This window comes from Carassius carassius, chromosome 39 (assembly GCF_963082965.1).
Source record: "Carassius carassius chromosome 39, fCarCar2.1, whole genome shotgun sequence".
In the NCBI taxonomy this organism is placed as follows: Eukaryota; Metazoa; Chordata; class Actinopteri; order Cypriniformes; family Cyprinidae; genus Carassius; species Carassius carassius.
In genome coordinates this window covers 876,271-896,679 of record NC_081793.1, presented here as the reverse complement: position 1 = coordinate 896,679, position 20,409 = coordinate 876,271, and the positions used below count along the sequence as shown (strand labels likewise).

Sequence of the window (20,409 nt, the reverse complement as noted above, 5' to 3'; positions counted from 1 at the left end):
GTGCCTAGAGTTCGGGCCGGCTGACTCCCAGGTAATCCTGAGGCCCCGGCCTGGCTACGTGCCCAAGGTTCCCACTACACCCTTCAAAGACCAAGTGGTGAACCTGCAAGTGCTGCCCCTGGAGGAGGCAGACCCAGCCCTGGCTTTGCTTTGTCCCGTCCGAGCATTAAGGTGCTACGTAGACCGGACACAAAGCTTCAGGACCTCAGACCAGCTCTTTGTCTGTTACGGAGGCCGGCAGAAGGGAAGTGTCGTCTCTAAGCAGAGGATGGCCCACTGGATTGTGGATGCCATAACCCTGGCTTATCAGGCTCAGGGTGTGCCCTTCCCATTCAGGTTGCGAGCTCACTCAACTAGAAGTGTTGCATCCTCCTGGGCGCTGGCTCGTGGTGCCTCGCTGACAGATATTTGTAGAGCTGCGGGCTGGGCGACCCCTAACACGTTCGCATGGTTCTATAGCCTTCGTGTAGAGCCGGTATCCTCCTGTGTTCTCACCTCAAACGGGTAGTGGCACTGAGAGGCCCTGGTTAGTGTCGGCTTGCTTAAACCGCTCCAGAGTGTTCGTACTGTAGACCCTGTTGAGATCCTCCATCACCCTAAGCAGCTGGATGCGGCGGAATGTCCGGCACCAGGCCTTCATGATGTATCCGTGAGAACCATGGAAGGGTAGGTTCCATATTGAGATCTAAGCGGTACTCGTATGTGTATAGTCCACGGTATAGCCTTAGAGCCTGTGTTTCCCCGGCAGATTTCTGCCTTCCCAAGAGGGTTTTTATTCACCCTCCGGAAGGATAGGGTTTCCGCAGCGTCCCGGTTCCAAGCGGACCGGGTACGTTTTCCCAGTGTTATCCAATCTCACCCAGTGAGGTAGTGCTTTGACAACGGTGAGTGGAGCTACTTGTTCTGAGACCCGGCCTACACCTAATAGGGGCGCAGGCGGCTTGCACAGGGCACTGGAAAGGGCAGCACCCATGGCGCTTTGATAGGAATCCCATATTCGTCGGTCACCGACGTGGCGTCGAGAGTGACCGACTGAAAGGGAACGTCTCGATTACGTATGGTAACCCTCGTTCCCTGAAGGAGGGAACGGAGACGCCACGTCCCGTCGCCATGGTTGCTGTACCGCAGCTGAGCTGCCGGGTCCCCGGCTCGGCTCCGAAGCAAAAAACTGGAATGCATTGCACCTGCTGCCTTCTTATACTCACGCAGTGATCAGCGGCAGCTGGATGCAATAATTGAATACCAATGTGCATTGGCATGTTTAGTTTACACTCGAAGTAGATTGGTCTATCGAAGCGATATCCCATATTCGTCGGTCACCGACGTGGCGTCGAGAGTGACCGACTGAAAGGGAACGAGGGTTACCATACGTAACCGAGACGGTTTCATTAATAACTGAAGAAATGTATATCTTGAATGCAATGTCAGTCTCTTTGGATAAAAGTGTCTGCCAAATGCATAAATGTTAATATTTTTACATTTTAAATAAATAAATAAAAATAACACAACGGTAACTCTGTGAACCCAATATGAAGTGTGAACTTATGAATAAAAATGTCATTTTTAAATCCGATGGCTCTTGTGTCTACTTTTCTGTGTCTCAGAAATCCAAACTTGTCAAGATAGCATTAAACTAAGATACTATATTACACATTTCCATAAGTTTATGTTTGAAACATTTTGAGAAAGATAATCATGCTTCTGTGTCTCAAACTCAAGCGGGCTGCACGCAATAAAAGTGATTTCTAATACACAAGAAATCACAAACTGTTATACATCTAGTTTAAACAGCTTTTTTACATCTAGCAAATCATTTATAAAAAGAAGAAGTATTTTCAGGTGAACTATTGCTCTAAAAATAAGGTTTGTGAACAGCCCCCAGTAATGAGGCCCAATCTTGATGTGTGAAAAGACGGATTCACAACGTGAAGCTGTCTGAGTCGAGTCTGTGTGTATCCTTACAATAGTGCGAGGCATGTGGCTAATGGAGCATTAAGCATTAATGACAGCCTCGTTAAACTCTCATTAGAGCTGATCCTCGAGATGCACATTCATTGTTTACACAGTCAATATTAGCCAGAGGGAGCAAAGCAGCATGGGAACATCCAAATGCATCACCTTAGTATTTAAAACAGCACAGATAATTGGAGTTGCTTTGCAGTTAGGTAATTCAATCACCTAATTACTCAAGGGTTTATTGAGATAATATGAATGGCAACAGATGGCATCAGGGGGGAAAGTCGTGGCCTAATGGTTAGAGAGTCGGACTCCCAATCGAAAGGTTGTGAGTTCGAGTCCCGGGCCGGCAGGAATTGTGGGTGGGGGGAGTACATGTACAGTTCTCTCTCCACCTTCAATACCACGACTTAGGTGCCCTTGAGCAAGGCATCGAACCCCCAACTGCTCCCCGGGCGCCGCAGCATAAATGGCTGCCCACTGCTCCGGGTGTGTGCTCACAGTGTGTGTGTGTGTGTGTTCACTGCTCCGGGTGTGTGCATTTCGGATGGGTTAAATGCAGAGCACAAATTCTGAGTATGGGTCACCATACTTGGCTGAATGTCACTTCACTCAAACCTAAAAGCTTATATTGAAAATGTGTGCATTGGTTACTGATTTCATTCGTAATAAAAATGGCACGTGTTTGTATGAGATATACCCATTCACTGCAGAGCATCCATTGATGAGACCCTGATGCAATGCTACACTTCTACAAACCTGATGAAGAAACAAACTCATGGAGGGCTTGGAGGTAAGTACATTTTCAGCACATTTTCATTCTTGGGTAAACTATTCCTTTAAAATATAATTAAAAAGTTGCATGCTTACCTGTAGTTTAACTCTCACACCGTCAATGCTCAGCACCTTATTCTGCAATAAAAGAGAAAAAGATCAGTCTCGCAAGTTATGGATTTGGACAGCTCCCTGCAGAAGTCTCATTACCGTTTAACTTTGGGTCACTGGGCACAAGTGGTTCGGCTTTTCTGGAAAGCACTGCAGATCCATCACACTTTAGAGCTGAGACTTTTATTAAATCTCCAGAGATGCTACTGCCATGTTACACAGCTCTGTTCAGCTTCAGTACAAAAGTCGAAAAATAGGTCTTTACTTCTATGAGCAGTTTCTAGGAGCGTCCTTTTAAAAAGAAATTAATACTTCTATTCATCAAGGACTCATTGTAGTGATCAAAAGTGACAGTAAAGACATTTCTAATGTAAAAAAAGATTTGTATTTCAATAAATGCTATTCTTTTGAACTTTCTCTTCATCTGTGAATCCAGATTTCACAGAAATATTGTGCAGCACAACTGTTTTCAACATTGCTAATAATCAGAAATGTTTCTTGAGCAGTAAATCAGCATATTATTCTGATTTCTGAAGATCATGTGACACTGAAGACTGGAGGAATGATGCTGAAAATACAGCGGAGCATCACAGAAATAAATTACACTTTAACACAGATTCACACAGAAAACAGCTGATTTACATTGTGATAATATTTCCCTTTTTTCTATATTTTTGATCTGCCTTGGTGAACAGAAGAGACTTCTTTCAAAAACATTAAAAAAATCTTAATAACATAATAATATGATACATCCAATTACAGTTACTGTTCATTTAAAATTGTTATTACATATACAAGCATGTTTAGCTACTTTAAAACCTAAATTTACTTCTCAACAGCAAACACAAAAAAAATAAAAAATAATAATAAACAAAGTTCAACATTGACAGAGACGTTTAAATCCCACATTTGCTTTTTAGATGTGTTGTTTGCAAATAAAAATGCATTAACAATTGAGTATTTTACTTAGTTCACAGTTTACTTTAGTTACTGACAGATTTTCCCAGTGCACACTCCAACTAACTGATTATAACATTTGATGGCGTTTACTTTAATGATCAGTTCATCCATTAGTTGTTGCATCTTTGATGAACATTAATACAATCCCTTGAATTTCACTCTTCCTGTCATCTTTCTAGCAACGTTCAATATTGGAGGTGGTGAAGCGTGTGCTCCAGGTGTACTGGATCGTTAGTGAAGATGTGCTCTAGACACTCGTTAGTTTGGGTGTCCAACAGAGAGGACAGTGAACACCTGCACTGCTGCCTTCTGAGACTGAGAGCCAATTACATCCGCTTATATAACACAGGATGATTGATGGTGAAATAATAAAACATCATCATAAGTGCAGAGTGATGATGATGATGATGATGATGATGCACTTCACTGATGGATTGATTAAAGTGAACTTATTGCACGCTTTTGTAGTCTATTATACTATTATTATGCTGCCGTGTATTATCACACATTTATTGTGTATTATCACAAACTACCAATGAACACGTGCAATTTCTACCAGTGTAAACAAATATTTACAAAAACAATTTTCACGTTATTGCCAACAACTTTTATATGAAGTATTGTGTATGCTTTAATTAAGTCTGATATGGTAAAACATATTTATGTATGTATTTGTTTGTTTGTTTATCTCCAAAACACAATACTATTACATCAGCCTACTTTTTTTGTCTTAATAAAGAACATATATATTTAATATTTTTTTTAATATATTATATTATATTATATTGAATATATACTATTTTATCTAAATCAATTTTTACTGAATATAAATTTTTTGCCTTATTATAGTAATTAATACTGATTTCGTTGATATACTAAAATCACTAAGGCTGAAATAATAGAAATAGAATAGAATGGAAAATATAAAAATAAAATCTAATTCTAAATATTAAAAAACGATGATAGTATCCCAATGATACTTAAATAACACTGTTTTGTCTAAATAAATTACATATATATTTGATATACATTTTATAAATAGAAATTTCACAAACCTACTATTTTAGTAAAGCAGTGAGTTTCGTCATTATCAGCTCAGGATCCAGATAAATCTCAAACTAACCCTGGTATAAATGATGAATGTCACTGAATAATATTCAATAGTCCATTATCCACAGCATCATAATGTTCATCTTTGGAAAGGTGATTAAATCCATTAAATGCACGAAGAAGGTCTTGATAATAGCTAAATGCACCACATATAATGATACTGGGTCTGTTAAGGGTAAAGGATGCATTTATAAAGTCTCTGAAGATTGACTCACGGAGAAAAAAGCCTTAAATAATCAGAAATGCGAAATGACCTTAAACTGCAGAAAAATATGCAAAACTTAATAACTTTTTAAAAAGTAAGCAGCCTTACTTTTTAAGTTCGATAAAATTGGATGCACAAGTAATTTCAACTCATATTTTAAAGTTATACAATTATTTTGAAGCAACTGAAAAACAAATGTTGCCATGGCTTTTATCATTTTTGAAACATTATAATAAAATCGGTTGTGCATTATAAAACAGTTTTTTTCAAAGTTGCAAACAAAAAGATTACATGGAGTACAATTTACAAGAAAATACTATTTCAGTTTTTTTCAGTGTCACTTGCCATTTCTTTGTAATTTTTTCTGAAATTTAACTAGCAAATTCTGCAAAATTTCAAAATTTCTGCGCTAATTTCTTTATAGTCACATATATTTTTTTAAAGCAGCATATAACTTAAAAACAAAGTTGCTAAACTATTAATGGTAAAGTAATGGAAAAACACGTTGCCATGACTTTTCTTCTCTTTTTTTTTCAGCAGCACACAAAGGTCCAGAATCACATTGATTTTATGGAGGAAGCTTCTTGCGTACAGTGAACACAGCTGAAGTATTCCTGCAAAGATCAGTCTGTGAGGGTGACATTACAGCTGCAGGAGGCAGAGAGCAGCTCAACACTGTCCTGATTTAATTACCAGCACACACCTGGGCTTCCCAGCGGCACGGATACACACAAATACACACATTTATCATTTATTCAGCTCCAGTCTGTCATAGATTTCAGACAAACTAGCCCTCGTACGAATATACTTCACTGTAGCTTATACAGTAATATCTGGAGCAGGGATTCTTTCCTCATCGTATTGCTATTGCAAATAGGACCAAATTTTGATACCTAAGGGGTTAATTTGCGAATCATGCCACATGAGACCATTTATGGGACTTATACTCCGCTTATAATCAAAACTCACTTTAAACCACCATTGAATGATTGTAATAACTCCCGATTGCGATCTAATGTGTGTTTTGGCCATATAATGTAGCTGAAATATGTTATTTTGTAATGGCTACACCTGCAGCTTTATTTGAGTATTATTTAGAAACTTTTTTTTATTTATATATTTTATTTTTATTTGTAAATTATTTTAAGTTATTTATTTATTTTATATTTATAGGATTTATTTTATTTGTTTTAATTTTAATATTGGTTAAAGTTTTAGAAATTTAGCTTTTATTTTATTTTTATTTTTATGCCTATATTCAAATTTTTATAAATTTTATATATTAGCTTTAATTATTTTAGTACAAGTTACTAAATGAAAATGAGAAATGACGCCTTGATAATTAGCTGAAATAAAATAATTTCAAGTTTAACATATATATGTTTAACTTAATGAAATTAAAATGTTATCTCAGCAATTACTGTAGCTTATATTAAGTTTAATATTTTATTTATATTTATTCTATTTCAGTTAACATTTATTTTATTTCAAGGATTTTTTTGTTTTGACTGATAACCCTGTCATGCATCTCTCAGTCTCTCTGTAGAGGTGAACGACTTCAAAGCTCCTCTTTGAAGAAAAAAATGATAATGAGACTCAGAAACTCTGAAGCTCAAGTTATAATTCCACTTTTTTCTCTCATCCAACAGTCGCAGCAGTTTTTGAGTGTTTTTAGTCTTTCTTCTTCAAGGTTTTTCCTCTGCCTCATTATTAGTACTACGGACATGTAAAGCTGCTGATGCCCCCGTCACTCTTTTTTCATCTGTTAATCTGTTTTGGAAGACTATTAGGGCTGGGTAATATATATATTTGTAACATTCACATTGATTTGCCGGGGATATAAAGTTACGTATATAATGAACTTTTCAACATCGCATGTCATTACAGTAGATTTGTTGACTCAAGAGCGTGTGATAGCATTCTAATGGAATTAATTTTAATATTGTCTCTGATTTAAACTTCACTGGCCAAAAAAGAAGAGTTCGAGTTGGGGAGTTGGCAGCTTCGAAGAATCGATTCAGTAAACGATTCATTTGAATCATCACTCAAAATAATGTTTGGGTTTGGTAAGATTTTTTTTTTTTTTTAATCTCTCATGTTTGCCAAGGCTGCATTTATTTATTTTTTAAATTCAATATATTCATTATGAATATTTCAAATTAACACAGTCCATATGTTTTACCTTTTTATCTGCAATGGCAAAGCTGAATTGTCAGCGGCTATTATTCCATTCTTCAGTCTTCTTTTTTTCATTTATTTACATCATCTGAATATGAAAATGCACTGAAAAATAGCAACAGAACAGTGTGACTCATCAGTCTTTTTTCATAAGTCTTCAGCATGACGAGTGCTGCATATCCTGGTCATGTGTCGAGTAACACTCGTTTGGCAAGAGAACAGGTCTGTGATGATCTGAGCTTCAACCAAGATGCTTCAAAGCTCAGCTTGAGAAGATGAACAGATGCCTGACTGACACAGATTCACTCAGACAATCTCCCAGACATCATCTTTTTTAATAATTATGTTTTTTTCTTCTTGACCCACAGTACTCCGCCCCTTTTGTTCTGATGCCTGATAGGACTGATGTTTGTGTTTGGACTCATTGCCTGCCACTCCACTATTGTTAAAGGACGTTTTGACACAGCTCATCAACCGTACACAAGGTAATTGCTCCGCTGCTGAGTTTGCCATTGAATTCAGAACGCTCACTGCACAGAGTGGATGGAATGATGTCGCTTTAAAAGCTATGTTTCATAAAAGTCTCAAATGCGATCTTCAGGCAGAACTTGCATGCAAGGGTGAGGTGTCCTCCTTCTTCGATTTTATCATGCTCGCCATCAGGATTAATAACCTCATGAGACAAGCTCCTATAAGGAAAGTAAAAGTGGAAACAGTGGACAAACCAACAATCTCACACCCAACCCTGTGGAAATATCTTCCCCTGAAGAACCCTTGCATATAAACACGTACCGATTATCCGAGAGTGAGAGAGAACGGAGGCGAAATCAACGACGTGTTTTTACTGTGGTGAATCAGGCCACCGCTGTTTACAATGCTCTCACAAGCTTCAAAACAATCCCCGGGTAAATATTGTACATTTTGCTCTTTTAAGCAACAAGTCATTCACACTCCCTGTTGGCTTAAGAATTGATACTCTCTCTCTTGACCTCACAGCGAACATTGACTCAAGAATGGAAAAGCAGATGCTCTTTCTTGTCAATATGACCTCTCCACAGAGCATCACATCTCTGGTCCCATCCCACCCTCTATCATCCTAATTCCTAGTCTCCTGGGATAGCATTGAAGAACTAAGAGAAACACAACAAGAACCTTCACCCGCAAACACACCCATGAAATTATGTATGTATGTATGTATGTATATGTAGTGACTATGTAGTGACTGCAGGTGTGTGAATGGACACTCTCATAATCAACCCTAATGACCTGCTGTGTTTGGACGCTGACAGGCGCTCCTTAATATTCATCACAAGCAAATGCAAAAAGACGCAAAAGCTCTCACTCAAACTCTCAAAACCCTGACAAAGCAACTTCTCATGAATATTCATCAGCACACGACTGTAAAAACTGCTCAAGAACTGATCAAATAAAAAAATAATTATATATATTCTGTCATGGTGTGGTGCGGGAGAGAAGCACGTAAATGAGAAAGATGATGATATAAAGTCTTTAATAATCCATATAGGGCTAATACATAAGGAGAAGAGAAAACAATGCTGAATATAGTCGTAGTTTTTGCTATTTTTGGACCAAAATGTATTTTCGATGCTTCAAAATATTCTAACTGGCCCTCTGATGTCACATGGACTACTTTGATGCTGTTTTTTTTACCTTTCTGGACATGGACAGTAGACCGTACACACAGCTTCAATGGAGGGACTGAGAGCTCTCGGACTAAATCTAAAATATCTTAAACTGTGTTCAGAAGATAAACGGAGGTCTCACGGGTTTGGAACGACATGAGGGTGAGTTATTAATCACATAATTTTAATATTTGGCTGAACTAACCCTTTAAGGCGAATGTTAATGATGGTAATTATAAGACACACCTGAACATAATGACACAATAAACATGGGACACAGAACACATGGAGGGAAAACATAATGAGTCCGGGGCGTGACATACATATATATCAAAACTGTTAATAAAACAGTGATCATTGGAAATTATTTTTACAAGAAATACTATAGCCTTTCTACTTAAAGGTGTCACATATGTGTGTTACTTGTTCTTCAAAATATGAAACCCTAAAATTGGACAGCATTTTTGTACTTTAATACTTTCATTTAAAATGCATATCCAGCCCAATCTATAATACTAGATTTTCCAGAAGGCAGGGTGCCAAAGCTGAACCGATCCATGCAGTGATTACACTTTCTCACAGCGGCACTTTAAGCATTTCTCATTAACGGACAGAAAATTTGTCAGATTCATAAGAGTTGGTCGTTAGGTTTGTTGCACCTTTGAGTAATTAACCATTTCCTTTAAAGTGGTAATTATGTATTCACTGTATTCGTCCCCATCTGTGAAACCAAAGGCAGGAAGAGTTTCTGTTTGCGTTTTATCATATAGAGTCCAGTCTGAAATATATTGTATAATAACCCATAAACATGCATGTTAAATGACAATCCCACCTACTTCCATCCGTATGTTTAGCATATTTAGCATGTTGCTAGCATAATATGTTTTAACATGTTTCTTGTACAATTGAACATGATATCATGTATTAACATGTTGCTAATACATTTTAGCATGTTGCTAGCATGAGTTACCACAGTGTTAGCATGTTTTAACATGTTGCTAGCATAATATGTTTTAACATGTTTCTAGTACAATTTAACATGATAGCATTTCTTAACATGTTGCTAACATGTTGCTAGCATAAGTTACCACATTGTTAACATGTTTTAAAATGTTGATAACATTATTTAGCATTTTGTTACCACAATTTAACATGTTTTAACATGTTGCAAGTACAATTTAAAACGATTGCATGTTTTGCCATGGTTTAACGTCGCTAGCTTGATTTATTAAATGGCTAGCATGTTTTAACAAATTGCTTGCATGTTTTTACATGTTGCATGATTAAAGGGTTTTCAGGCACTTTATTCTGTTGGTGTTTTATCATAAAGTTCTGAAAAAAAAAAGAAAAGAAAAGAAAAGAACAAATGCAATGGGTCTTTCATTTTCCATTTCCCAATTACCAGTCAGTCAAATCACTAGAGACACAGCTGATGTTATAAAACAGACCTTGACATTAAAACTAGCTTTAGAGAGCAACTGCAGCTTGCTAATCTGTCATCTGTCTCTGTGCTAAGGTGAAAGAGAGACCCTGACAGATGAATGAGAGCCTTGACTGATTCTTCTCCACGTACACATACTGTACAGCCTGAATCTCTCACACTTCTGCAATAGTACACTAATCAATGTACACAACAATTAAAAAGAGATTTGTTTAAAAGTAAGGATACATCAATATGTCGTCCAATAAAAGCAATTATCTGCAACAACAACAGATTGTTTAAAACAGTCAGTGATTTAGACCGATTTCATCCTGTCAACCTAACGAGGTGAAAAAACATCAAACTAAAGCTCATATGTGAATGTCTCTCGTGTAGAAGTTGCTATCATGTTTCAACATGTAGGTAACTTGAATTAACAAATTGCTTCAGTATTAATAGGCCTGTGGTAATATTTTTGAAGTGTTTTGTCGCCAAAACGATTGTTCAAATCACAGCTAATATCATGGGAGGTCCGTCTTCTGCCTAAACAGCAATGAAATCATAATAATGAATGAAGGATCTCCAAGTGAAAGAAGCTTTGGATTTATTTTTTGCTTTGATGACAGCAGTTGCTATATTGTAATAAAAATAACCACAGTAACTATGGTATTCTGCCAGAAACTATGGTTACCATAAAAACTGTGTATATGGGTGAAAACACTGAGCTACTGACCTTTATTTAGAGACAAATCAAGACAGAGCCGAGACGCAAAGGGCTCTGAAATCTATTTCAGATTTCCAGACCTTTTTTCTTTTACAAGAGAGACAATTACTTAAAGAACACATTTTTTGGTTTAAATGTCTAAGTACACTGTCTTTAGAAGAGTGTGTTCTACCTCAGTCCCCATCCCAATTAATCAATGCCATCAGATCATTACAGGATCAGCCAATCACCGGGCCTCGCTCTCGCCCTAAAAGCTGCTTAAATGATCCACAGAAATAAGCTGAAGCACTGCGTTCTGATCTCTCGTCAAGCCCATGCAGAGCTGAACCTCCTTTGCTGATCTTTCAGCTCGAACGACTGAAGAAAGCTCCGATCAGACGCGTGCTGGAGGACACCAGGGAACAGCTATCTGTGGAAATCAAGAGCTTGTCAGAACATGGAGTCTGAGGGTGAGACCCACACCGGGTCAAACTACAAAGACCATTTGCACCAAGTAGCATTTTCAAAAGATGCCGAACTGCCAAAGTTTCTGCTTTCAATGCAGCAGCGGAGACTGTGAAACACATAAAAGACCTATTCATGGCACAAACTTCCAAGTGAATCACTTTGGACACACTTTGACTGCTTTTCAGAATCGGCCAGGGCACAGAATCATGGAAATTTTAGTCAACATGGAGTTGAAATGAAGTGGAAATCTTTGCAGGACCATCTTTCAGCTTGTTGGCATCACAGGTCAATGGTTCTGAGTGTTACACAGAAACACAGAGAAGTATCCAAACATTGAAATGCTTTTATATAACAGACATGGGTCGCTGACTCAGGAAAAATATCAATTTTAACCCTCCAGTCCATTTTGACCTGGAAAAGATACATAAACATTTCTAATATATATATATATATATATATATATATATATATATATATATAAGCTATTTTTAAAGAGATCTATTCATTGAAAAAAAAAAACATATTTCATGCTCGGGTCCTTTTTGACCCGGGTATGTATGGGCTATCATCAATGTTAAAAAATACTTTCGTTAAATGATCTATTAAGTTATATTAGTGTCAAAAAACTTGTGTGACCCATATTCAGCCTTTTCCCCATATCTCACACACTTTGTGGCCTGAATTTTGTTGATTGACAAGCCACTGCAGCAACTTATTCATCTAAAAATTAAAACAAGTCAAATGTATTTATTTATATTTAGTTTTTAGGCTACTTTTATGTTTTGTTAGACTTTTAAGATTTTGATTGCATTATGAGCGTTAATGGCCTTTCTATATTTTATCTTAAAATGAAATCTCAGCTCTTGATATGCATATAATAAAACCAACATAAAACTGATTAAACGACACGTTTGTTATTTTCAGGCATGGACAGTTCACCTGAAAATGAAAATCCAGTCATTGATCCATTTATAAGTTGCTCCAAACTTGTATGACTTTCTTTTGAGGGACATAAAAGCTGATATTTTAAGAAATGTCTGTGTTTGGTTTCCAACATTCTTTATCCTTTATTGTTTGTTTGTTTTCCAGAAGAAAGAAAGGTTTCCAACATCTGTGTCAACAGTTAACTGGTTAAATTAGTCTTAAGTATTATTAGCATTCAGTGGAAGGGACGAGTTTAAATAGTTGTAAATGTTTTTTGCAATTCCACTTCTCTTACAGCTCAATTTCATGTCACATCAGAGCTCCTAAACAGACTCACACGCTGTCACATTATCTTTACGTCTGTGCCTGCTTCAGAGGACGCAGGGTTTAAGACGGGGGTTTTCAACACGCTGTCTGTCTGACGGATGACACTCTTGATGGGATTATTTCAGTCTGCAGAAGAGAGATCCAGAAATTACACAGCATATGTGAGCGGAAGCGTCAGGGTTTGTCAGTAAAGCGAGCAGTGAGGCGCACATATGCTGAAACAGATCCACACGACTGGTTAAACACCACAAGCGCTTGGTTCCTTTAGCATTAAACATCCATCAGACTCTCGGTGATCAGATCCATGTATTGCTGCGAGATGATAAAAGACAGCAGTCACATAGCACTCATACTGGACAAAGACTGCTAGAGAACCACATGCTCACATTTGCAATGCTGGATTAATTCAGATCTTCCTAAATCAGGATATTAAACAATTCTGTCCCATTTTATTTTCCCCAATTCTAATGCATGTGAAGTATTAAAAGCTCATATTTCAGTTTTGCAAAAGCATTTTTCACATTTTTTCTGACTGTTTTTGTTACTTCACCTTAAAAGTCAGAATTTCCAGATGTAAACTCAGAATTGTGAGATATAAACTGGCAATTACATTTATTTTTTTATTTATTTTTTAATCTGTGGCAGAAACAGTCTTCCATATACAGAGGTACCCCAAAAGAAAATCAGCTTTTTATTTAGTCTTGTCTCATAAATCTAAAGAATAAGTCATAAATCTCAATATAAATCTAACTAATAAATCTCCAAACGGTGTTCCCAATAGCTGAACTTCTGTTCAAGTTTACAAGGTAGAAAAAACACCAGCTTTACAAGATGCCTGCACAGGTGCTGATGAAACGACTCTCACACACACACACACACACACACACACCATCTGGGCTCGTCCGTAGAGAGATCCGCTGAAGAGCCCTCATTAGCTCCAATAAAGATCAACAGGGCTGCTATCAGACACAATACTGGGACATTCCCTCACTGTCTGCTAGAAAACCTTCAAAGTCCTGGTTTTATTTCACTGACGCAAACATTCTGGAAACGGAAAAGATTTATAACTGGTGAAAAAAATGTGTTTAAAAGGTTATTAGGTATTGCTGTCTGAACTCATTTCCAGCAGCGCTGCTTTCTAAAGCCGAGGCCTGCGTTTGATCTGACCGTTAACGTCGCTCTGATTTATTCTGCTTTAGAGAGAGCCACACGCAAACACGCTAAAAACACACAAAACACCTCCACATTCACAGACTATACTGTACAGCACGCTCCACAGGTCAGAGACACTCGGACAATTAGCCAAAGCATGGAAATGAACAGAAAAAAAATACAGAATCATTGATCATTCACGTAGTTCCCTAAACTGAAATTAAAATTATAACCAAAAAAAAAAATATTCATCTTAAAAAAGAAACATTAACTGAGATGCTGTACTTCCCATTTAGTTTAACTTTACATATATATATATATATATATAGCTAAAATGACAAAAACACAAAGCAAGATCACCAAATTTAACTAAAACAAAAAAGATTAATAAAAACTATAATAATTTCTCAGATGACTGAGATGACTCTCTTTAACTTCGAGGCCATACATACATGCCGATATTGGATTTTTGCAGATATTTTTGGAGTAATTTACAGCAATATATTTCCTTTCGAAATATGGAAACAACACCAATTCTATCCTGTGAGATTAGAAACAAATGAGTACAATTTTACAAATTGAGAAAAAATCTACCTTTTAGAACTAAATAAACATTATTAATGTTATTTTTATAATGAGAGTACATATAAAGCTTTGAAAATAACTAAAATAAAATCACTGCCATTTTTCTTTTCTTTTTTTTTTGTTACAAACGTGAAATTGGAGAAAATATCTCAGAAGAACGAGAGGCATGTTTTCTCTGTGTGAATAAGCACCATATTGTTTCTCCAGGTGATTCTGTCCACTCACCGAAGGCAGTTAGTCGACATGCTGAAGTGCTTCTGGAGCTGGAGGACTGATAACTCAATGATTTACGGTCTAAACAACACTTTAGCAATACTTAATGAGCATTTAGAGCTCTCTAGGCATTGCAGAAATCATATTAAAAAACCAACAGCGCATCAGCACATCTAAAATAAACAGTTTTGTGGTTATGGAGCAGAAATGTTTACTAGACTCAAGGGCAGAGCGCAGATCTGCTGCAATAAACACTGCAGGGACTCATTCAACTTTAAACTAAAACACATTGTGCCGGGAACCATCAGCCAAACCTGTTACAATCAGGCAGATTTGAGGTTTTACAGGAAGGCAAACAAACATTAAAACTAAAACTAAAACATTTACTGTGGCATCTACAGTACATTGTATCAAATGAATATACTGCATCAAGATAACGGCCCACTCATAAAGGTTTTACAACATATTTCACTGAATGGAACAAAACAAATTAATTGATAGAAGCATGAAACTGTATTTTTATTTATTTATCCATTTATTTAATTACTACTGCAGTTATATATTTATGTATGCATTAATTTAGTTATGCATGTATGCATTTATGCTTTTTTTATTTTTGTTTTTTTATATTTATTTTATTTACTTATGCATTTCTGTATTTGTTTTTGTATTTATTGTGGACATATTTTTATGCATTTATGTATTCATGCATTCATGTATTCATGCATTTATGCATGCATTTATTTATGTATTTATATATGCATTAATTGTTGCATTTATGCATTCATGTATGTATGTATTCAAGTATGCATACATGCATTTATTTATTTATTTGTGGATTTATTTTTTATGTATTTCTGTATTTGTTTATGTATTTATTGTGGATGTATTTTATGCATTAATGCATTCATGCATTCATGTATGCATTTATTTATGCATTTATGCATGCATTTATGCATGCATTTACATGCAGAGAGGTGCTACTGTGAAGAGGCTAGTTGTAGATAACTGGTATCCAGATTGATTGACTATAACAGTTTCTCTAAACATCACTGAGCCTCTGGTGAAACAACTAAATTATTTGAGAGGACAGCTTGTTATATTAATCAACAACATGTGTTTGGTTATTTAAAGCATGAAAATGGGACGTGATTTATCGCTTTATTTTGCTTCGCCAGTATGGTTAGCAAATGTATTCTGAAAACAAATCTACAGTGTGGAGATTTTATACCAGTTGTATAAGAGACAAATCCACAGTCATTATATGCTGAATGAGTGTGAACAAGTGAGGTTACAACCGCTCCATATTCTCAGATCTTACAGAGGAAACAAAAACTGTGTGATTTCCAAGCTCTGATTTTTATTGATTCTTCATGGGTGAACAAATCCTGAGCCAGAAAGTGAATGAATAAATTGAAAATATAATTACTTTTCAGTTGTTTCTCGAGTTGTAAAGAGATGCATTAGTAAATGTCTAAGTTAACGTTAACAAAAAATTAAGTAATCCTGAACAGAGGTGTTGTTCATTGTTAACTAATACAACCTTATTGAAAAGGGTTACTGATTTTTTATTTATTTCACAAGTAGGCTATTTTCTTTATTTTGATGTGTTGCATGTTCAGATATTCATACAACAATATACTCTGGGGGCCATGAAATAGTAGTGAAAATGATCAAAAATACTGATGGTGGCAACGTTTTTCAAAAATGCAGAAAAAGAAAAAGATCTGTCCTTAAATATAAATACATATAAAGACAGCATTTCTTTGAATGTTTCGGACAAAAATATACTAATAGACATTATTTCCCATTCTTCTTTTATTTACCCCATAGTTGTTTGCAAATGTACCGTTATAACAGCAACATATTTCTCAAGTTTCTAATCGCCACAGTGTATTCCTGCAGATCAATAGTCTGTGAAAGCATTTGGAGATGTTTTCGTACAGGCACGAGAAGGACGTCCATTCTTAGTCCCAGCGGGGAAAAAAAAGGACAGTTTCTGCAGTCTGTCAGACAACAATACAATGACCAGCCTCAAAATCAGAGTGAAAGGACTAACAAAACACTTAAATATATAATATATAATAGCAGACTACTACATGTATTTCTCATATTCCCCTCTTCCATCTTTGCGTCCTTCACTGCAGGAGTGTTTCTAAAGCAGAGAAATGCAATAGAGCAGATACAAAATGACAGAAAAATGATCTGTTGAAATTATCTGTGTTCTTATCATTCTGTAATGTTTTTCTGTTCAGGCAACTGACAGCTTTTACAGCGCTATCATGTCTTTCTCTGAAGGAAACAAATGCAAAATAAGACAGCTCACTATAATACTCGTTCACGCTTCTGAAAGCAACTTGTTCTCAACCACCATTTTAATTACATAAAAAATGAATCCTGCAATTAAGTGTTTAGATTGCAATTATGTTAAGAGGCACTATACGACAATGAACAACTAATTTTAGTCTACAACACATCAGTCTGATTATTTATAACATGTTTTTTTCTGAAATAAATTAATGCTTTTATTCATCAAGGACACATTAAATTGACCAAAAGTGACAGAAAATATATTTATAATGTGACAAAAGATTTCAATTTCAAATAAAAGCTGTCCTATTCATCGAAGAATCCTAAAAAATTTAATCGCATCACGGTTTATATATATATATATATATATATATATATATATATATATATATATATATATATAAATCACCAATGCACAATGGCTTTTAGTTAATTAAAAGCATGCATGCAAGTATCTGGAGTCTCAAGAGTGATTGGTGCAAAGAGGAACTGGATTGGACTTTATATTTCACGTTTTATGCGTCCAGGTACAGAGGAAAAATAGCCTAATTTTCTCTGCCAGTGGTGTAAGCAATCAGAAAGCATAATTTCAATACAGCAAGCATCTTGATAAGTATAAGCCACGAAACACAAGCCGTGACTGGGGACTCTCAAATGCAATTGAGTGGTGTGAAGCGCTCTGGTATTTCAGCAGATGCAACACTGAAAGCGTACTACACCTACAGCTCTGCTCTGAGTGTGCTTTATGAATACATTGAGCTGAAGATCACACCGGGCTCATGTGTGCAGATTAAATCAACTAAAGGGCAGGACTATCAGTCATTCAGGACAGGCAGGGAGTTTAAAACGCTGCATGAAAAGCTACACACATTATAGCTCTACTCCAAAACTTTTAAAGCTGTACATGACATGTTCATTAATGACCGATTTCTGAACGGTGCACAAGTGAAGCTCCTGAGAGACTCGACTCACAACAAGAGAAACAAGATTCTGTAAAGACCATTAATAAAAATGACTTCTCAATGTCTTATTAGATTAAAATATGGACAAAGGTCTATGATGCCTTAAATGCTGCCTCTGTTGCCATTTACATTAAATTGAATATTAGATTAAAAATAATCTTGCACATACAAAAGTTATTTCAGCTTGGTCAATTTTTAAGGTTTTATTTTTCAAACATTGTGCCCCGCTAACAGGGAATGTTTTCAGAAAGTTCTGGCAAGGTTCTGAAGTTATAAATATGAACGTTCATGCAGCAACGTTAATAGAACGTTCGTTCCAAGTTACTCGGTCAAAAACATTATTTACACATTGTTCATTCAATATTTTTCTGAAACAATTTAATTGGATGTTCATGTTTATAAAAGTTTATACTTTTTGGTATGGTTCAGAGGAGTGTTATTAAAATCAACTAAAACTAAAAAACATCCAAAAATAATAATACTTTTTTTTTAAATAATATAAATGTTAAACTAAATAAAATTAGCAAGGTGCCAAGGCAGCATATCTAATTGTCATTTAGTAATTAATAAAAACTAATACAAATTACAAGAACACAGATTTACTAAAACTTTAAAATTTTTATAAAAAACTGAAAATAAAATCTAATTTAAAATATTACACAAACTATAACAGTATCTCAATGATACCAAAACAAAATTGGCTCAGAGAACAAAGCGACATTCCCAAATAAAAAAAATTCTAACAAAACAATCAATGTTTTCAGTCACACTTTAATTTAAGGTTCATTTTGCGCTATTAACAAACAATTAACTAAGACTTTTGCCTCAATAAACATCTAAATAGAGATGTAGATTATGGTCATGCAGAATATGTGCTTTATAAGTACTAATAGTTGGTGATTTTAATATCCATGGGGGATATTAATATCCTCTATTGGGGTTAGACAACACGTTTCAGGACCTACTCATTGTCGAAATCATACTCTAGATTTAATACTGTCACATGGAATTGATGTTGATGGTGTTGAAATTATGCAGCCAAGTGATGATATCTCAGATCATTATTTAGTTCTGTGCAAACTTCATATAGCCAAAATTGTAAATTCTACTTCTTGTTACAAGTATGGAAGAACCATCACTTCTAACACAAAAGACTGCTTTTTAAGTTATCTTCCTGATGTAACCAAATTCCTTAGCATATCCAAAACCTCACAACAACTTGATGATGTAACAGAAACTATGGACTCTCTCTTTTCTAGCACTTTAAATACAGTTGCTCCTTTACGCTTAAGGAAGGTTAAGGAAAACAGTTTGACACCATGGTATAATGAGCATACTCGCACCCTAAAGAGAGCAGCCCGAAAAATGGAGCGCAGCTGGAGGAAAACAAAACTAGAGGTATTTCGTATTGCTTAGCGGGAAAGTAACCTATCCTACAGAAAAGCATTAAAAACTGCTAGATCTGATTACTTTTCTTCTCTTTTAGAAGAAAACAAACATAACCCCAGGTATTCAATACAGTGGCTAAATTAACGAAAAATAAAGCCTCAACAAGTGTTGACATTTCCCAACACCACAGCAGTAATGACTTTATGAACTACTTTACTTCTAAAATCGATACTATTAGAGATAAAATTGCAACCATTCAGCCGTCAGCTACAGTATCGCATCAGAGAGTGCACTATAGACCCCCTGAGGAACAGTTCCACTCATTCTCTACTATAGGAGAGGAAGAATTGTATAAACTTGTTAAATCATCTAAACCAACAACATGTATGTTAGACCCTATACCATCTAAGTTCCTAAAAGAGGTGCTTCCAGAAGTCATAGATCCTCTTCTGACTATTATTAATTCCTCATTGTCATTAGGATATGTCCCCAAAACCTTCAAACTGGCTTTTATTAAGCCTCTCATCAAAAAAACACAACTTGACCCCAAAGAACTAGTTAATTATAGACCAATCTCGAATCTCCCTTTTCTGTCCAAGATACTAGAAAAGGTGGTATCCTCACAATTATATTCCTTCTTAGAGAAAAATGGTATATGTGAGGATTTCCAGTAGGGCTGCACGATGTGTCGTTTAAGCATCGATATCGCGATGTACGAATCCACGATAGTCACATTGCAGGATGTGCGATGTAGGCTGTCGTAGTTGATCCGTTATTCATTAACTGTACGGGCCAGCTACTCCCCTGCCCTTGACGAATGTGATTTGCGGATTAATTGCACAGCTTAACCATCATAGAGTGAAAGTTTATAATTGACAGGACTGAAAACCACATGCAAGTTTAACAGGCCAGAGAGAGAGGGAGCGCAAGAGAGACAGAGAGAGCGCGCGAGAGAGACAGAGAGAGAAAGAGCGCGAGAGAGACAGAGAGAGAGAAAGAGCGCGAGAGAGACCGAGAGA

The 20,409-nt window shown here is 36.1% G+C and overlaps 1 protein-coding gene across 1 annotated transcript in view; it reads right to left on the bottom strand.

The window, feature by feature from the left end:
- The window catches only part of LOC132120900 (ras-related protein Rab-26-like), a 73,025-nt gene that overhangs the window by 40,942 nt on the left and 11,674 nt on the right, over positions 1-20,409 (bottom strand). The window contains exon 3 of the mRNA XM_059530121.1: positions 2,827-2,868. Within this exon, the coding sequence (XP_059386104.1) occupies positions 2,827-2,868 (42 nt within the window). The remainder of the gene's footprint in view (positions 1-2,826; positions 2,869-20,409) is intronic.